We start from the raw sequence: 17593 nt of genomic DNA, 5'->3' as shown, positions 1-17593 counted from the left end.
ATGGTGCTGTGGGGACCTGGACACTGGACAGCAAAGCTCAAGAAATGTGTAATAAATCCACTGGTTATGAATGTCAACTTTATACTTACACAAATGCAAAAGACATATCAGTATGAACAAAACAGCATTCAATATGTTCTATAACTTAATGGTATAAATTTAATTTTTAATAATTTAGTCTATTGACACAAAAATAACTCCCCAAATCAAAATCAGTAAGCTTATTCTACCCCCTTATCTATCTGTGCTACAACCAACTCCAACAAAGACATTCCCATGCAAAATCACAAAGAAGGAACTGGCTGAAACTGTTATCAACTGAAGAGTCTTGTCCCCTCCCAAAGAGCCACTTAAAATTCACTAAACACACACAGAGTTTAGGCTAAACAAAACCCTTCTCTGCTACAGATTTGGCTTTCAGCTCAAAAGCCAGTGCTTACAAAAATCTTTGAATGAATGGCTTTCTTAACTCTCCACACTGCCATTTCGCTTCCCACATCAGGCACTCCAGCCATTCAGAACTGCTGGCCTGTAACTTCAACTTCTGGGTTACTCCCTCTACCTAGAATGCCCTCCTCTCTCTCTCTGCCCCTCAATGTCTTACCACTCAAGCCTCCACACTTTTGTCCAGGCAGTTCCCCTATTAGGCCTCACATCTTATGAGAAGCCTTCCCTGCCCTACATCATCCTTGCTGTGATTCAGATAACCCTCTGTACTCCTTTCAGTATTCTTCACACTTATTACACTGTATTTACATTACTTGTTTTAATCTCTTGCTGTAGGGCAATGAGATCTTTATGGATTTTGGGTCTGATATCCCAGAGCCTGGAGCAGAGAAAGGTGCTCAATAAACAGCTGTGGACAACGAATGAAGCAAAGTCAGCAGCTGATGGTCTCTCTGCCATGGAAGATGCAGTGTAACGGGTAGAGTCAAGCTGTATCATCTTGTGACCTAGGTCAAATTATTTAGCTTTGTTGAACCTCAGGAAAACAGAGATAATTCCATCGACTTCACAAAGCTGTTGTGAGACAGTCTTGAGATAATGTTTGCAGAATGCCAAGAAAAGTCTCTCGATATGCAGTAGGTACTTAACCAAATTAATTCCTTTCCCTTCCCCAGTAATAAGCCGAAGATAACCAACAGTTTTCCACTTGTAAGAGAAAGGACAGGGAGGATTTCTTTTGGCCAAAAAGTTCCAAACTGGCACCTTGGAGAAGGGAGTGGCAAATCTATGGGATATTTCAGCTTCAGAGAAATGAGAATTTGCTAGTATCCTTGGTTAAAAACAGGGATATAAGTCTTCTCAGGAAGAGAGAAAAGAACAAAACCTAACCCCTTACTTTTATCAAAGCCAAACTGGCAAAGATACAAAAGAATTTTAATAAAAACTTCAAAAATTCAACCTAAATTTTTTCTTTTCAATAAAACCAGGAAAGATCTTCATTTTGAACCAAAACCCCAAATTTAATGTTTCAGTTGTGGTATGATGATTGTAATAGTGGCAAAATAAAATAACACTTACGTGTAAGATGGGTGAGGTCAATGGAGTATGTTTCTACAGATGGGAGGAAGGTTTCATATGAAGGAAGGACTGCTTTGACTACAACTCGGGGCAGGTGTGAAGCTGCAAGATCTAAAAGCATCTAAGAATTTCAGGCAGGAGGGGATGTCTAGAGAGAAACTAGTAAGAAGCTGACCCAATTAAGGAATTCAAAAGATTTCCTACTGCCAGTAAAGCTAACAACAAACCAGCAAGCAGGAAGACTATTTTTATCCTTGCCAGAAGCCTTCTGACTCTAGATGCTACATTTAGAGGACAGAGCAACAAGATAACTTGCCTTAAGAGGATGTTATGATACCAGTGATTAATGGCAATTTTTTAAGCTCTTAAAAACTCAGCAAAACTAGGTGTAGTTTTTGTCCAAACTAAGCCAGCCAAAGTCAGTTGGAAAAAAAGGGTGAAAAAAATATAATGGAAAGAAAAGTGGAAAAACAGACCGAGTAGTAGAAAAAAATTAAAGCAATCCAGAAAAAAAGCCAAGGCAGTAAATTAAAATTCTCCTACCTTGCAAAAAGTTTGATTAAAAGAAGCGCATGTTACAAGATACATATATTAAAAGAACCAATAAACAAACATAAAGAACTGGCTCCAAGGTGAAAATAATTTTGACAAATGGCTCTCTGTACTGACATGAACATAAAAAAAACACCAAGATAAACTTATGAAGTCTCTAGGGACCACAAGCTAAGTCAGTGTAAATGACTGAGAACTTTAGAGATAAGAGAGAGAAGCCACAAGAAATCTAATTAGACTTTTCTCTGACTACAGAAACTAAAAAGAATTAAGACTGTTTCTTATTTATAACCATTATTTTATAAAATAGAATACTACTATACTGATAAAAAGCTGCCTTAAAACTGTTTACTGAAGTCCAAACCCCAAAAAGCAATCTGTAAAGTCACTAGTTGGCTTTCTGCATACAGAACTATCATTAACTCTAGTCACGTCACTTACTTAACAGGAATTCTGACAACTTTTCTGAACCTTAATGAAGAATGGACTTGCATTTTATATTTGATACAAGAATTTCACCTTTTGTTATTTTTCAGAAGGCCCACTACCTATTTTCTCCTATCAATACTCAGCGTTCTTACTTTTCCTCTTATTAATCTTCTAAATTAAATAATAAACAGGATATTCAAAGATGTCTGGTAATTATTTGGAAAACAAGCTGCATGTAGCCAGGAACCTTTGTTTTTACTTAGTCCCTGATATATCCCAACAACCATAGTGCCTGGTGCACAGTAGATGCCTGATGTATATTTGTTATATGAATGACCTCAGACAGCTTTTGACTTTACGTATACATCCAAAGTGGCGCAAAAGTGGGGGTGGGAAGGGAAGAAGTATATCTGAATCACATGAAGAACACACATGCTTAAGTCCCATGGCAAATCTGGTGAATCAGAATCAGGGAAGAGAACAAGTCAACTTGGAAAAGTTTCCACTCCCAAAAAGGTGCACTTCAGTATGAAACCAGCCAAATGTGAGGTCTGAATCTTTCATAGATTATGATAAAATACAGATTTTTAAATTTTGTACAATCTCCTAAATTGAAATTAAGAAATCTTGGCCAGGCATGATGGTTCATGTCTGTAATCCCAGCACTTTGGGAGGCCAAGGTGGGTGAATTGCTTGAGCCCAGGAGTTTGAGACCAGCCTAGGCAACATGGCAAAGCCCCATTTCTGCAAAAAATACAAAAATTATCCAGGTGCTGGCAGGCACCTGTAGTACCAGCTACTTGGGAGGCTGAAGTGGGAGGAGCATTTGAGCCAGGAAGTGGAGGCTGCAGTGAGCCAAGATTGTGCCACTGCACTCCAGGATGGACAACAGAGCTAGACCCTGTCTCAAAAAAGAAAGAAAGAAAAAAAAAGAGGAAAAAAAAAATTGAATGCCTACCCTCTGTCAAAGCATACTAGACAAAAATGTTTACGTTTTCTTATGTTTGTTTCCTTCTCAGAGGCTACACAATAAATACTCAGGCCATTGAACCAGGAGCCAGAAGCTGTGTGTTCCTCCTATATTGACCCTTGGAGGTACCAGGAATCTGAGTGACTTTACAGAAGCTGTTGTATCTCTGGGATCTCCAATTTTTTTCAACTATAAAATGAAGACCACAAAACTCACATAAAAGTTTACTATAAGGATCTGGGTAAGAAATCATTCTCAGAAGGGTCACTGAATAAAAGAGAAATGGTATCAGAAGTAAGCAGCCTTTCACTTGATACTGGTTGTTAACGCTGCTTCCCATACAGAAGGTCCAAGTCTACCTTGAAAAGGAAAAACGCAGCCCAGCATCAAAACTATCCTTCAACCCACCTGACACATCGAATATGTTCAAATATTTGTGCAGGTGGAGTATAAGCAGAAGCTAAAATATAAGACTCTTCCAAACCACGTGGCTTAAAGAGGCTTTAGGAGCACCTGCTTTCCCCGCCTAACAAGAGCTGCCATGTTATACTACGTGAAGTGCACCCATCTCGTCAGATGGCTCCCTCTACCCCCGGCATCATGGAGGATAGAGCCTCAGCAGCCCATATTCTTAACCCTGCCACAAAGGAATAAAGATGGCTTCAGATGTCAGGAAGCTTCAAAATGCTACTTGGTGGAGAGGACAATCTGGGAGAGGGTAAGTAGCCTCCTCACTCCTCCCTGTCCTCCTCCTCCTCACCAATTCCTCTGTTAAATTCCTTTTTTATGTTATGTTCTTTTTTGTAAAAAGGAGCATTCTAATGGCAGGAGTACAAAGCAGAAAAATTAGGGAAGTTCTCTAGAGCAGTATTTCATAATCTGTTATAACAACTATTAAAATCTACTTTGATCAAAATATTTCAGAGAGGCTTTCCTCCATAATAATAACTGAAGACTCCTACCCCTACCTCTACCCTAATGAATGCTACAAGTAAAACAGAACAACAACAAAAATCTTAATATCAGAAGGCTACTATGAATTCAGCAACACCTTTAAATGTATTTTAATTGCATTACATCAGCATCCACATGCTTTTGGAAGATAATCATGCATACATAAGTGACATCTATCATCTAACTGGAATGCCTGGTCACTAATGGGTTCACAGGCTCTATCAAATAATTCCCATGGCTGAAGAGGCACATGGTTCACAAATGGAGAACAAAAACATTTCATGAGGCCAAGTTTAAACAACTGTTTTCTAAACATAATATTTTTAGGTCTATCTCAAAAAGAAAAGATGTAGTTTAGACCCAAAGCCTTCACACAACCAACTAAATCTGATTTCTGATTATATCCCTTACACAAACTACTCCATATGAAATACTGCCACACCCAGACTCACATGATATTCATGGGCTACTTTCAGTCATTACACCATAAAAACCTTCAGTTTTAAAATGTAAAACTGTACCTTCAGTTTTGTAATGTAAGACTGAATTGCTGATGGTAATGTAAAGATTATTAAGTTCAACCCCTCTGTTTACAGGTGAGGAAATTGAGGTCTAGAGAGAAGTGACCAACCTAAGGCACTACTAGTGGCCAAACCAGGTTTGAATACAACCCTAAACACTTCTCCTTTTATTTCATAACATTTGGAAAAGTCTGTTACATGCTAACAACTTCGGATCCTTACAATAAAGAAATCAGGCAGCTGGTTTAAATACCTCTATTTAGTCAACCATGCCAGACATTTATTATTTGGAACATTATAGCCAGCAGAAGTTAGATTTTTAAAAAGTTATTTATATTTCAATTAATCACGGCTGCTCTTCAGAATTAAGACTTGCTCTTTATCGTTGGTTTCTCAGGGCACTAAGACGGAGCCCTAATTGGTTGATTCCTCCTTCTCTTTTCCAATATACAGCAACTGGCATCAGCCCAACTGGATTCCAAAGAGATTATGGAACTGCTTTCCCTTCAGAGTTCCACTAATGTTCTTAATTGACTGGTTACCAGGTAATACCCAGAATAAAACAAAGCCTTGCTTTTAGAACTGAGTGCACTGGTGCAGGACTGAATTTAGAATCAGTGAGTTAGACAAAATAATGACGCCCAGAGGCAGCCTGACCATCTCAATGTCTGATTTGAAAAGTAGTAACTAGTTTAAACCTTCTTAAAAAGTATTCCTTTTACAAATTGTATGACTAATTGTACAGGGCTAGCAAGAACAATTTCAGAGTCTTCTCTCTCCCCCTTTTTAGTTTTGGTAGTGAGGATAATGGGAATGTGAGGGGGAAAACAGGAAATTCACAATTCAGGCACATACAGCTGATAAATGAATCAACTGCATACAATATTCAGGTAGAAAGTCCATGCAGGAGTTTTGGGAAGTAATAATTCTGTGGCACAATTGTGAACTGTTCCCTCCTTCCTGTTGCTAAACTAAATGCAGAGAATCTTCGATATTTTTATGACAACTATGAATCAGGCGGCATTTCTTCCCCTCCCCCAAAGTCAGCAAATAACATAGTCATGGATTATATAACAGGATCAAGGAAAGCCTTAAGACCTTCATAGAAAACGAAGGGCTTTTTTATTAAGCAGATATTTGGGCTGTTTTTGTAGCTGTCAGGAAATGAGACAGCAAGAGTCACCTCTACAGAATTTTACTATAGAAGGAAAACATAGAAAAACAAAGTGACATTATTAAAGGTGCACAATACACTCTATTAATTGAGATGTGGCACATGAATGGCAAGGATCACCATAAATGTTGTGGGCCCCCTTCTCTTTTTTACAGTAGGAAGGTCCCTAATATTTATCATTGACAAACTGTGGACAAAGTCTGATAATCTTACTACTTAATTGTCATTCTGACTTCATTTCTGAGTGGAGATTACTATTTTTGCCTGTCCAGATGGTAAAACATAAGCTTAAATTGTACACAAAACTTAACATGACAAAGTAAAACATTAAAGAAAAGTACTTGTTAATTTGTTACCTGATTGTTGCTTGTTTTCTGATTTATCTCTAAGTTTTTAACTACCACACGTAGTTAAATCCCTGCCCTGAATGGATGTCAAACAATATTAAGTCATAATAACCATAGAATAAGAGAGCTTTACTACAACTGAAAAGAAAAAATAATGTTAATGGGTTAAAAAATCTTTTAAATGTGTGTTTAACCTTCTAATAACATAAAAAGTTTACTATAATACTTCCCCCACCCACCCACCGTTACCCTCACCTCTCACTCAGGTAACAAAGAATAAAACGATAACCAATTGTCATGGCCTCAAGATAGGATTCCTTATGTTCAATGCTCAGGATTAAGATAAAGGGGCTGCTTAAGTAATTACGGACCCACATCATGAATGACATAAGACAAACTCCCCCTTTGTGGCAACTGCTTATTTGATTTTCAGACCAAATAAAAACAAGGATTAAATATTCAGTCACAAACGTGTAGCAGGTAGAGGGCAAAGGATCACTATTTTCGATGGACTAGTATGTGTTATGTAAGTAAACGGGGCAGATGAGGATCTGGCCCACACACAAGATACATTTAGTTTGAACCGAGTTGATTTCCATTCAGAGGCTAGAGCGAGGAAGACTTCAGTCTGATCCTATGACCATGTCGGCATTCACATACATCACATGATTTTCTTTCCTAGGCATTTCCCCTTCCCCTCCTCCGCTTATAAAAACCCAAAAGACAAAAACAACAGCAACCCCAAATCCGAAAGGGGGTAATCACACTGCTCAAAATCCACATCTTTGTAAGCTCAACCTACACAGTACAGTGAGGAATCCAACAAATCCGGATCAAAAGTAAAACAGAAAGCAGGCAGTTGTTCAAAATTAAGAATAGACCCTTCACTTTTCATACAAAAAAATCATGCCACACAACTTCGCCCTCTTCTTCCTCACAATAGAAGTTACCTCAACACAGAAGCCCAGGTCCCATCCTACAGCACAGCTAAGCCAAGGCAAGAGAAAGACTGTTTAGGATGTTCCATTTCCACAGTCAAGAGAGGGAGAGTACAGGAGGAGAGGAAACACACTTCATTCCTATATAGCCACACACGCAATTAATTGTAGACCAGTGTAAATTATACTCTTTGCTATTTAACGTCCTACATTACTTATGAGGCTTTGAGAAGTAAGGCAACTTTTTAATTCTTAAGAGACTTAAGTCACTCCCCTGTTACGCTACTTTGAATTACTTGGTATCATCCAAACCGAGCGAGAAAGAGCCAGCCAGGTTCAGGAAAGCTTCAGCCAGACAGGCAGGCAGCTGCCGGCCAACTCTGAATCCTAAAGACTTAATGATATTTAAAGATCCCTCGATTCGCCAGACACATTTGGTACCACATACTAATAATTTACTTGGAAGGAGAAATTTGATTATAAATCCAAGTAAAATTAACCGGTTTGCATTATCCATTTCTTCATTTCTTTGAGATGGAGTTTCACTCTTGTCGCCCAGGCTGGAGTGCAATGGCTTGATCTTGGCTCACTGCAACCTTCGCCTGCCAGGTTCAAGCGGTTCTCCTGACTCAGCCTCCCAAGTAGCTGGGATTACAGGCGCCCGCCACTGCGCCCAGCTAATTTTTACATTTTTAGTAGAGACGGGCTTCACCATGTTGGCCAGGCTGGTCTTGAACTCCTGACCTCAGGTGATCCACCTGCTTTGGCTTCCCAAAGCCCTGGGATTACAGGTGTAAGCCACCATGCCTGGCCTATCCATTTCTTCCTTATGGTACTTTGAATCATGCCCCATTAAATGTCCCTTAAAGGAAAATGTCCATCTAATCCTTTAAAAAAGTTGGAGGTTAGGGTACCAGTAATCTGTTCTTATTTTGCCATAGGCAAACCAATTTAAATAGAAAAAGGTTAAATACTGTAAGAAATTATAGACCCTCCCCACCATTCCTACCTGAAATAAATCATTCTAATATTAAAGCAACAGAACCTATTTTAGTAGGACTTCCTTTTGTTTTGAAAAAATTGTACTTATTCCCAAATTACTTCAAATTTATAACATATGAAATAAATAAGTGGCAACATTTAGCAACTCTCATAGCAGGTTTCTAGAGCGATTTCAGCCTGCATCAAGTCAGTATCTGTATAAAATACTTGTTCTAATGTCTCTGTACCAGTGTACAACATGTGTTCTCTAAGTCAACTAAGTGACTGCAATTTGGAATATAGGAATATTAGTAAAATGGTGTATCAAAAGAAAAGTTAAGGTTTCCTATTATTTATTACATATTTTTAAGTAGCACTAAATTAATTCTACCCCAACTGTAAAGATACAGAATTTAAATAATCCCAACAGCCACTCTCTTACAATGATATAAAAAAAAAACTTTTATAAAACTGATGAAACAAGCTTTGTGTACTAAACTTTCAACTTGAGTTTCATGATCTTCTTCTAGAAAGGCTATTATAAATTCTTTTGCTTAGCAACAAAGAAAAGAAGCACAGATGGAATCATCACTCGCCCACTCATTCAAGCATTTGTTTCAAACAAATTTACAGCAATGAAAAATAGTCAGCGAAGGGTCTCTAAATTTAACATGTAGATAAAGCAAGAAAAAATATGAAAGTGTTTTAAAATGCAAGGTCACACCACCTTTGGCAGTCAGGAATTAAATACATAGCATTTCTGGAGCAGATCCACAGCTCCTAAAGCAATGCATGAAACACATGAGGCAGTGATGTATAACATGCTTCCACTACTTACTCTACATATGCAATAGGTTTCCTGGGCACCATGGGGATATGTAAAAGACTGGCACTTTAAACAACTTGCATTTCTGAATGCAATCATTATTGCTTACATTCAAATGAAGTACTTGAAATGTCTGAAACTCAGAGGAATTGCAGTGGATATGTTGAGCCTTCCCTTTCAAAAACGGAAAGCAAGATACATTCTACAACAATATGAAGAGAAAAAGACTCCATTTTCGCACTATTCAAAGGAATAATATGATATCTGAGTCATAATTTAATATCTGAAGAACAACTATAATGTTTTGACAGTCTGTAGATTGCCTTTGTTCTCTCAATAATTTTGCTGTCTCGTTTTGGCTTTCTAGTGAAATGAAGCAAATTGAGTATTATGTTGTTTTCATATATTGGATATAAAATACTCAACCACTATCATGAAACTGTGGATTGTTATATTCTGTGTGACATCTGATAATTTTTAAGCACTATTTTTGTCTCTTTATTCCCTTCACACACAGAATAGAAAAAAGGCTCCCTAAATTTCAGAGTTCTCTCTATACACTGAATGTAACACTGCCTCATGAATCTTTATTTCACTATATCCAACCTGTGCTTCAGAAGGCTGAAAACAGATGTACTCGCATGTGGTTTTAATCTGTTTCATGCTGCTCCATTTCTAAGTAACAAGTACCAATTTCACAAGCGAGAAAAAACACGAATAACAATAAGATACAATATTCCCCAAATAATCATCTAGGCATCTACAGTAGTAAAAAGTTTTTCTGTCCAGGTGAAGAAAAAACTTGATAAGCCTAATAATATTGTAGCAATGCACAAGCTGCCACCTGGGGGATCAAAATTCAAAATCAGCCTGTAGCTCAGGCTCTAGGCTTATGAGACTGGGTGTGCAGTAAAGAAAATGAATTCGGTCTCTAGGGAAGAGGATTGTCACTGATGTTGGTTATGGAGAAGGCAATACACAATTTCGTGGATAAAAATAACATCCAGACTTGCCAGCTGACCAGAGAAAGGACAGGGAGATAAGGAATGAGGAGAACCGTTTCCCCCAGCACAAAGAGCTAAATCCCTGTACATAGAAAAAATCGTAGTAGCCTCAAAATTCTTAGAAAAGCAATTAAAAATAAATTATAAGAAAACCTAATTGAATTATGAAAGCTAGGTACTCCTTTGAACATTTGTTTAAAAAAACGTAAGTTTTCCAACAAAGCAGTTGGAATCAATAACACATTCATAAAGAAATTCAAAAGCTGCACTTGAAGGTTCCTAGGCCTGTTAAGCATTTTGTTGATAGTAAAAATAAAATTTTTTAACTCCATTACAGCAAGGGAGATTTTTTGTTCCCAAATGAAAAATACAAATTAAGTTTTCTAGCTCTTTTGAAAATTTAAGTTAATAATAGCCACACCAATAGATTCAACTTGTAGTTCCCGTAGCAATTTTAGGCGTTATTATTTAAACATACACACACAAACTGCATACCTACGAGGAACCAGAAATGAAAGAGAAAAACAAATGAGGTCATTCATAATTTATGAAATTATTTTTAAGATTATTAAAGTTGTCTTTGAATTGTGAAGTCTTTAAAACAATCAAATCTTTTTTTTTTTTTTTCTGAGAGGTATATTGTTCTTTACTAATCTCAGAATTAATACGAATTTTCTTTTCTTTTCTTTTGGGGGGGCGGTGACAGAGTCTCTCTCTTCTGTCACCCAGGTTGGAGTGCAGTGGTCCGATCTCGACTCATTGCAACCTCTGCCTGCCAGATTCAAGCAATTCTCCTGCCTCAGCCCCTGGAGTAGCTGGGACTACAAGTGCACACCACTACACCCGGATAATTTTTCTATTTTTAGTAGAGATGGGGTTTTGCCATATTGGCCAGGCTGGTCTCGAACTCCTGACCTCAGGTGATCCACCTACCTCAGCCTCCCAAAGTGCTAGGGTTACAGGTGTACGCTACCACACCTGGCTAATGTCAATTTTCTATTTTCTGTTTCTAAGGAAGCAGACCACTGGAAAAGTATTTTATTTATTTTCAAAATGAATTGGTAGGTGTTAGACACCTATTTCAAAATGATAATTTTTTTGGTTATTCAAATTTTATTATTTTTATTACCTTTAAACAAAATTTCACAATAGAATGAACCACTGTTAAAATCAAGCATAGTATTCCTAAAATAGCTATCTAAATCAGAAGGTAGTTCGACAAGAAATGAAATGCTGCCCTGAGCAAAAACAATGTCTTGGCAGTGATAGGCTATGGTGATACAAAGGTCGTGATCTTCTTTGAAAAAGAAAACAAGCATAACTATAATCTGGCATTTTAGGTCCATGCACTCATCTGTGAATTCTTCACTGCTCTTTGTAGGAAAAAACACACAAGGTTCCTGTAATATACTCAAGTCAGACTGGCACCTAAACTTAAACTGAAGCTGGCTTTTTTCATGAGCATGAAAGCAGACTTAGACGTTTAGTAATAATACATGTAATTTCTTTAGTGTCTTCTATGAACTAGGCAATATGCTGAAATCTATAGCTGCATCATATCATGTCATCCTCACAGCCACCAGAGACTGTAGTGACAGGTGGCAGTTTAACCAGATCTGATTCCAAAACCCACTGTCTTTCTATTCCGTCATGCTGCAGTCCATAAATCACTATTTTACAAAATCTGTATGTTCCCAGATTGTCAATCAGACTTAATTTATTCTGTCATCAGACCTAACTTTTGATTGTCCCTATAATATCAGCTTAAAGAAACTTAACTTAGTAAAAATTGGTAAGGAGAACTTAAAAAGAGAATATAGAATAAAGACAGAACTTTAAACAATTACCCGTTGAGCAAACTAGAAGAAAAAAATCTGATAGAGATGTCCTGGCTAAAACTGATGGCCAAGGAAATTCTATTGTCAATCGTATCAGAATACTGTGTGCTGGCCGGGCACAGTGGCTCACATCTGTAATCCCAGCACTTTGAGAGGCCAAGGTGGGTGGATCACCTGAAGTTAGGAGTTCAAGACCAGCCCAACCAACAAGGTGAAACTCCATCTCTACTAAAAATACAAAAATTAGCCAGGCGTGGTGGCAGGCGCCTGTAGTCCCAGCTACTCAGGAGGCTGAGACAGGAGAATTGCTTGAACCCAGGAGGCAGAGGTTGCAGTGAGCTGACATCGCGCCACTGCACTCCAGCCTGCGCAACAGACCAAGACTCTGTCTCAAAAAATAAAATAAAATAAAATAATAATAATAATAATGTGTGCCAACTCTTTTATCTAACCTAAGTATTAGTTAGAGGCTTGCTTCTTAAAATGTCACATAACAAGTTGTTTCTATCCACTGCTGTTTGTAGCCTATGTTTTCTGTGATAAAAAACATAGGCACTTAGAAAATGATTTCTAATTACTTATTATCTGTAGTACCTAGTGTATGGGAAGCTCTTTTAAAATTTGCTGAAAGAATTAAACACATTAAGAATATACAAATGTTCTTTAACCACTTTTTCCATATTTTTTTTTTTTTGAGACAGGGTCTTGAAGAGCAGGAACACAGCTCACTGCAGCCTCAACCTTCCCGGCCCAAATGATCCTCCTGCCTCAGCATCCCATGTAACTGCGAACATAGATGTGGGTTGCCACAACTGGCTAATTTTTTATTTTTATTTTTTTAATGTTTGTAGCGACCAGGTCTCACCATCTTGCCCAGGCTGGTCTTGAACTCCTGGGCTCCAGCCACCCTCCACCTTGGCCTCCCAAAGTGCTGGGATTACAAGTGTGAGCGACCACACCAGACCTTAACTTTTTTTAAAAAAAAAATTACTTTATTATATAAAGACAGGGTCTCACCATGTTTTCTCCTTTTTCAAATTACTTTATTATATAGAGACAGGGTCTTGTCATGTTGCCCAGGCTGGTCTCGAACTCCTGGGCTCAAGTGATTCTCCCTCCTTTCCCTCCCAAAGTGCTATAGATTCACAGCAAGTTGGAAAAGTAGTACAGAGAAAGCCTCATGTACCCTTTATCCAGTGTTCTCAAAAGGTAACATTTTACATAACTATAATACAAAACCAGGAAATTGACATTGGTACAACCCACAGACCTTATTCATATTTTTCCTTTAGCTATTTTTTAAGAGTGTACAATTTTTCTGGTGCTAGAAATAGCACCTTAGACTCTCCGTTTTTCTGAAGAGAAAACAAAGGGTCCAAGAGGCTGAAGACTACCCAAAGTCAGAGTGCTAAAAAGTAGCAAAAATAAAGCCAATTCTGAGTGAGAGATCATCTCTCCACAGCTATTTAGCATGCATCTGCACTAGAGTCATCCACCAGAATTCCATGAGAAATTCAGTAAAGACCTTCCAAATAATTCTTATTTCAAAGGTATCACATCAGATGGATGCCTACTTTTTACACATTATTATTTTATTTTCCCTCTCTCCAGACACCTAAAAGCTTTCCTCATTAAAAAAAATTGTCACCATTGGTCTACTGAAAAATACATAAAATGTTTTTCTGCATCAGTAACATGATAAGCCAAACTCAAAGGGAAACTAGGCTAAGCGGGTCACCAGTTGAAACAACAGGCTGCCTTGTCACCTTTGACCTCAGTGCAAAGTTCTATGTCTGGCACAAAGCAGTGTCATAAACATTGAATCACTGAATGAATGAATCAGCCAACAACTTAAGTGGGATGACCAAATAAACCAAACATTCTCAGTTTCTTAAAAAAACAAAACAAAACAAAACACCTGCTTTCTAATAAACTGATATTTTTATCCAGAAAAATGTTTTGTGAGATACTTTTCCCAATGTCAGAGGAAAGGCCCTTAGGAAATATCTAGTCTTGTAATTTTCATTCCTGGCTAGACATTAGCATCACCTAAGATATTAAAAAAATACCATGCCAAGCCCGCACCCCATGTATGGAATGGGGTCCAGACATCTACATTTTATTTTTAAAGTACCCGAGGTAACTCTATGTCTTTACAAAGATGAAGAAATTGAGGCCTAGTCAAACAGAATGTCTTATTCAAGGTAACACAACTTGTCAGTAACATGAGACCAGAATCCATGCAGAAATAGTACTTTTTTTTAACATAATACATAGAAAAAAATTCTGAGAACTACGAAACTTCATTTTAACTTTGAAACTATTGGTTATTTTTTAAAATATGAAACTAGGCAAAAATTCTACCAACATGTGAACTCTTCCTGGGATATAATCACTGTCATAAGTAGGTAGACATAAACAATTGAGGCACTGAGAAGTTATTGCCTGAGATATTAAAAAAATAATAATAATAAGGGATGTGGTTGGTATCTTTGAGCTAATTGCCCATTCTTGGCAATTAGTATGCATGTAGTACTCTTAACTGGTATCACGATGGCTCCACTGTAGAGGTTCATCAAATATGTTGGATATTTTAACAAAAAGAGGTATATGTGTAAAATTGATAGAACTTACTGCATACAAAGTGACTCCATAATATTTGCCATACTGTGTATCAGATTAAATAGTTAATACACATTTAAAGCTATTGTCTAAAATCAATTGGGTATATTTCTAAACTTACCTTTAATGGTATCATTTTCAGCTCTCATTATGTCAATGAGTGAACTCTCCAGTGAGTGCATGTCGAATGTCCTGGGGCGATCCTGTAGACACAAACAGCCACAAACCACTTTTTAAAATAGCATTTAAATATAAAACAGGACAGTAAGTTTCATTAGATGGGACACAGATCACAAAGTAGCAATTTTACTCTCTATATAAGGCACATTATTACTAAATGTTATTATTAACACCAAACATCAAAAACCACAAAAGTGCATGCACAGGGCTCAGCAAAGAGTGATTTGATTTCTAATAATAATTTCAACAAAAGCATCACGTTTATTCAGAAAGCCAAAACCATTAAAACTATTTTCTGTATTAGTTAAGAATACTACATAAATGTAAAAAGAAAAAAAAATCATTATTCTTTCCCATCACTTAAGATTGCAAAAACGTGGCAAAGCTTTCCAAACTTGTCCCATTAGTTATCTACTAGACTGGTACCTATATGTGCCGTTCAAAATAGCTATATTTTCTTATAAGGCAAGGTTTAAAAACAGTCATCAAATGATTGTAAGACTACTAAATGGTAAAGTATACAAAAACAAATGAGAGAAATCTTTTTTTTTTTTTTTTTTTTTTTTTTTTTGAGACAGAGTTTCACGCTGTTCTGGGCTGGAGTATTGTGGTGCGATCTCAGCTTACTACAACCTCTGCCTCCCAGGTTCAAGTGATTCTTGTGCCTCAGCCTCCAGAGCAGCTGGGATTACCGGCACCCGCCATCATGCCCAGCTAATTTTTTGTATTTTTAGTAGAGATGGGGTTTCATCATGTTGGCCAGGCTGGTCTTGAACTCCTGACCTCAAGGGATCCACCTGCCTCAGCCTCCCAAAGTGCTAGGATTACAGGCATGAGCCACTGGATCCAGCCAAGATAAATTATATACTTATTTTATGAAAATAAAAATATTGATTTATCCATCTCTATGTATTATCAAAGTTGTTCTTGACTATTAATGATTTGCCTTCTCTGAAGATTTGTTTTTAAAACTAATAATGTATATAGAAAGTTGAAAAAAAACCTCCTTCCTTCCAAAAAACATGTAAAAAAAATTTTTGGTAGACTCTCCCTTCCCCCAACATAAAAATAAATCTGGAATAATGAAGCACAGAAGCTGCTCTCATTACCGTCACGAGGCTTTCTCTAAGGAGAAGGATGAGAATAGCAATAGAGAACTGCTGAAGCATGTTCTGTCCCTCCCTGCCCCCAATGCAACATGTTATTAGGTCCCCAAACAACCCAGTCATTACTTTTGGTAAATAAAGGATAAAAGGATCAGAGTTAGAATTAGAGTTAGAACCTAGATGAGAAAGCAAAACAAAACAAAACAAAATCTCAATTCTTATTTACTCTCAACTTGCAAAATTAGGCTTGATTTTGTTGCCATTAAAATTAAAAGGAAGGAAGAGTGTGGGGTACATTGCTGACCTAAACCCCTGGCTTAACCAAGTGCATTTCGAGAGTGGGAATGGAATCCTAAAATATACAACATCCCAAGTGCTCTGACATTCCTCAGGATGAAGAGTACTAGAGACAACTAAAATTAAGGTTTAGCTTGGTAAATTAGAAGTAGGAGATGAAAACATTTTAAAATTAAACTGAGACGAAGCAATAATACATGTTCTGACCCACCTTAAGGATACTGTACATAAACACACAAAGGCCGCTGCAAGAATATTAAAGAAAAAGGGGATCCCAAAGGAACCTGCAAGGAGATTTCTAAAAGCTTCTATTCAATTATGTTTCCTTTTACATTACTATTTAAATTCAAAGCTTTGACTTTTCTTTAAAAAAAATCACCTCCTAATTGTATCCCCTTCAGTTTTCTACTTTCCTAGCTAACTTCTAGAACCTCTAAGCTGACAGAGGATGTCCTCCACTTGAGAGCATTTTTATTCTTTTTGGATGGACCTAACATTTCTCCTCTGTGCTTTTATAACACATCTTACCCACAGGATTATTCTGCTTCCCTGAAATAGGGACCAATCCTCCTGATCCCATCTCATCATGCAGATATTCAGTAACGTGCACTGAGTGGTTTTATAATACAACTGCAACTTGAGGAGTCCAAGGACAGTATATTTAGGTAGAATCCAATATTACAGGTAAGAGACAGTATTTCAAGTTCTCCCCCAGGGGTTGGAAGGTTAGGGTGAGGATGAGGATGGGGAAGAGTGAACAGGTGCCTTACCATCCTATACTGCTCTAAACTGGTATGACTCCCTCCAGAACATCTTTGCCTCACCTCTTCCACCAGATTCTTTCCTCATTATCCTCATCTCCTGAACAAGATCTATCTAATGAGAGGCAGGAGTACACATGGCCAGGATCAGACTAAGGGTTAGTATTCCCAAAAGAGAGAAGCTGTTCTGTGTTTACACTTCCTCATCTCAAGCACTAAATTAAATCAAAACCTGCATATTCTTTCAGAAGCCAAGTAGACTTGAGGCATAATTTGAGGTTTAGAAGTTAATATAAAATTACACTATCTCATTCTGTAGTTGCTGGATATGTTCTCTTTCAGCAATGAACCACACCTTTAAAAGGACCATCCATTTCCATCTCCAATACAAACCGGTCTTGGAGGCAATAATTCCTGGTGTCCGTTCACTGACTGTGAGCTTCCCAAGAACAGGAACTATGTCTCACATCAAATATTTCCAGTGTGCCTACCACAGCGGGGTGATGGTGTGCCAAGTCAGTCATGTCCTAAGCCCACGAGACTACCCAAAAGATCCTGAGGTGGCAGGA

General features: G+C 37.6%; 1 protein-coding gene across 6 annotated transcripts in view; it reads right to left on the bottom strand.

Annotated features, from left to right (window-relative positions):
• Window positions 1–17593, bottom strand: part of CPEB4 (cytoplasmic polyadenylation element binding protein 4) — a 71587-nt gene that overhangs the window by 34591 nt on the left and 19403 nt on the right. For all 6 annotated transcript variants that reach the window (XM_025388608.1, XM_025388610.1, XM_025388611.1 and 3 more), the window contains exon 2: window positions 14802–14883. In XM_025388608.1, coding sequence (XP_025244393.1) covers window positions 14802–14883 — 82 coding nt within the window. The remainder of the gene's footprint in view (window positions 1–14801; window positions 14884–17593) is intronic.

Source organism: Theropithecus gelada, chromosome 6 (genome assembly GCF_003255815.1).
Source record: "Theropithecus gelada isolate Dixy chromosome 6, Tgel_1.0, whole genome shotgun sequence".
NCBI classification, from domain to species: Eukaryota; Metazoa; Chordata; class Mammalia; order Primates; family Cercopithecidae; genus Theropithecus; species Theropithecus gelada.
Note: the sequence above shows the minus strand (reverse complement) of the source record. Positions and strands in the feature narration are given on the sequence as shown.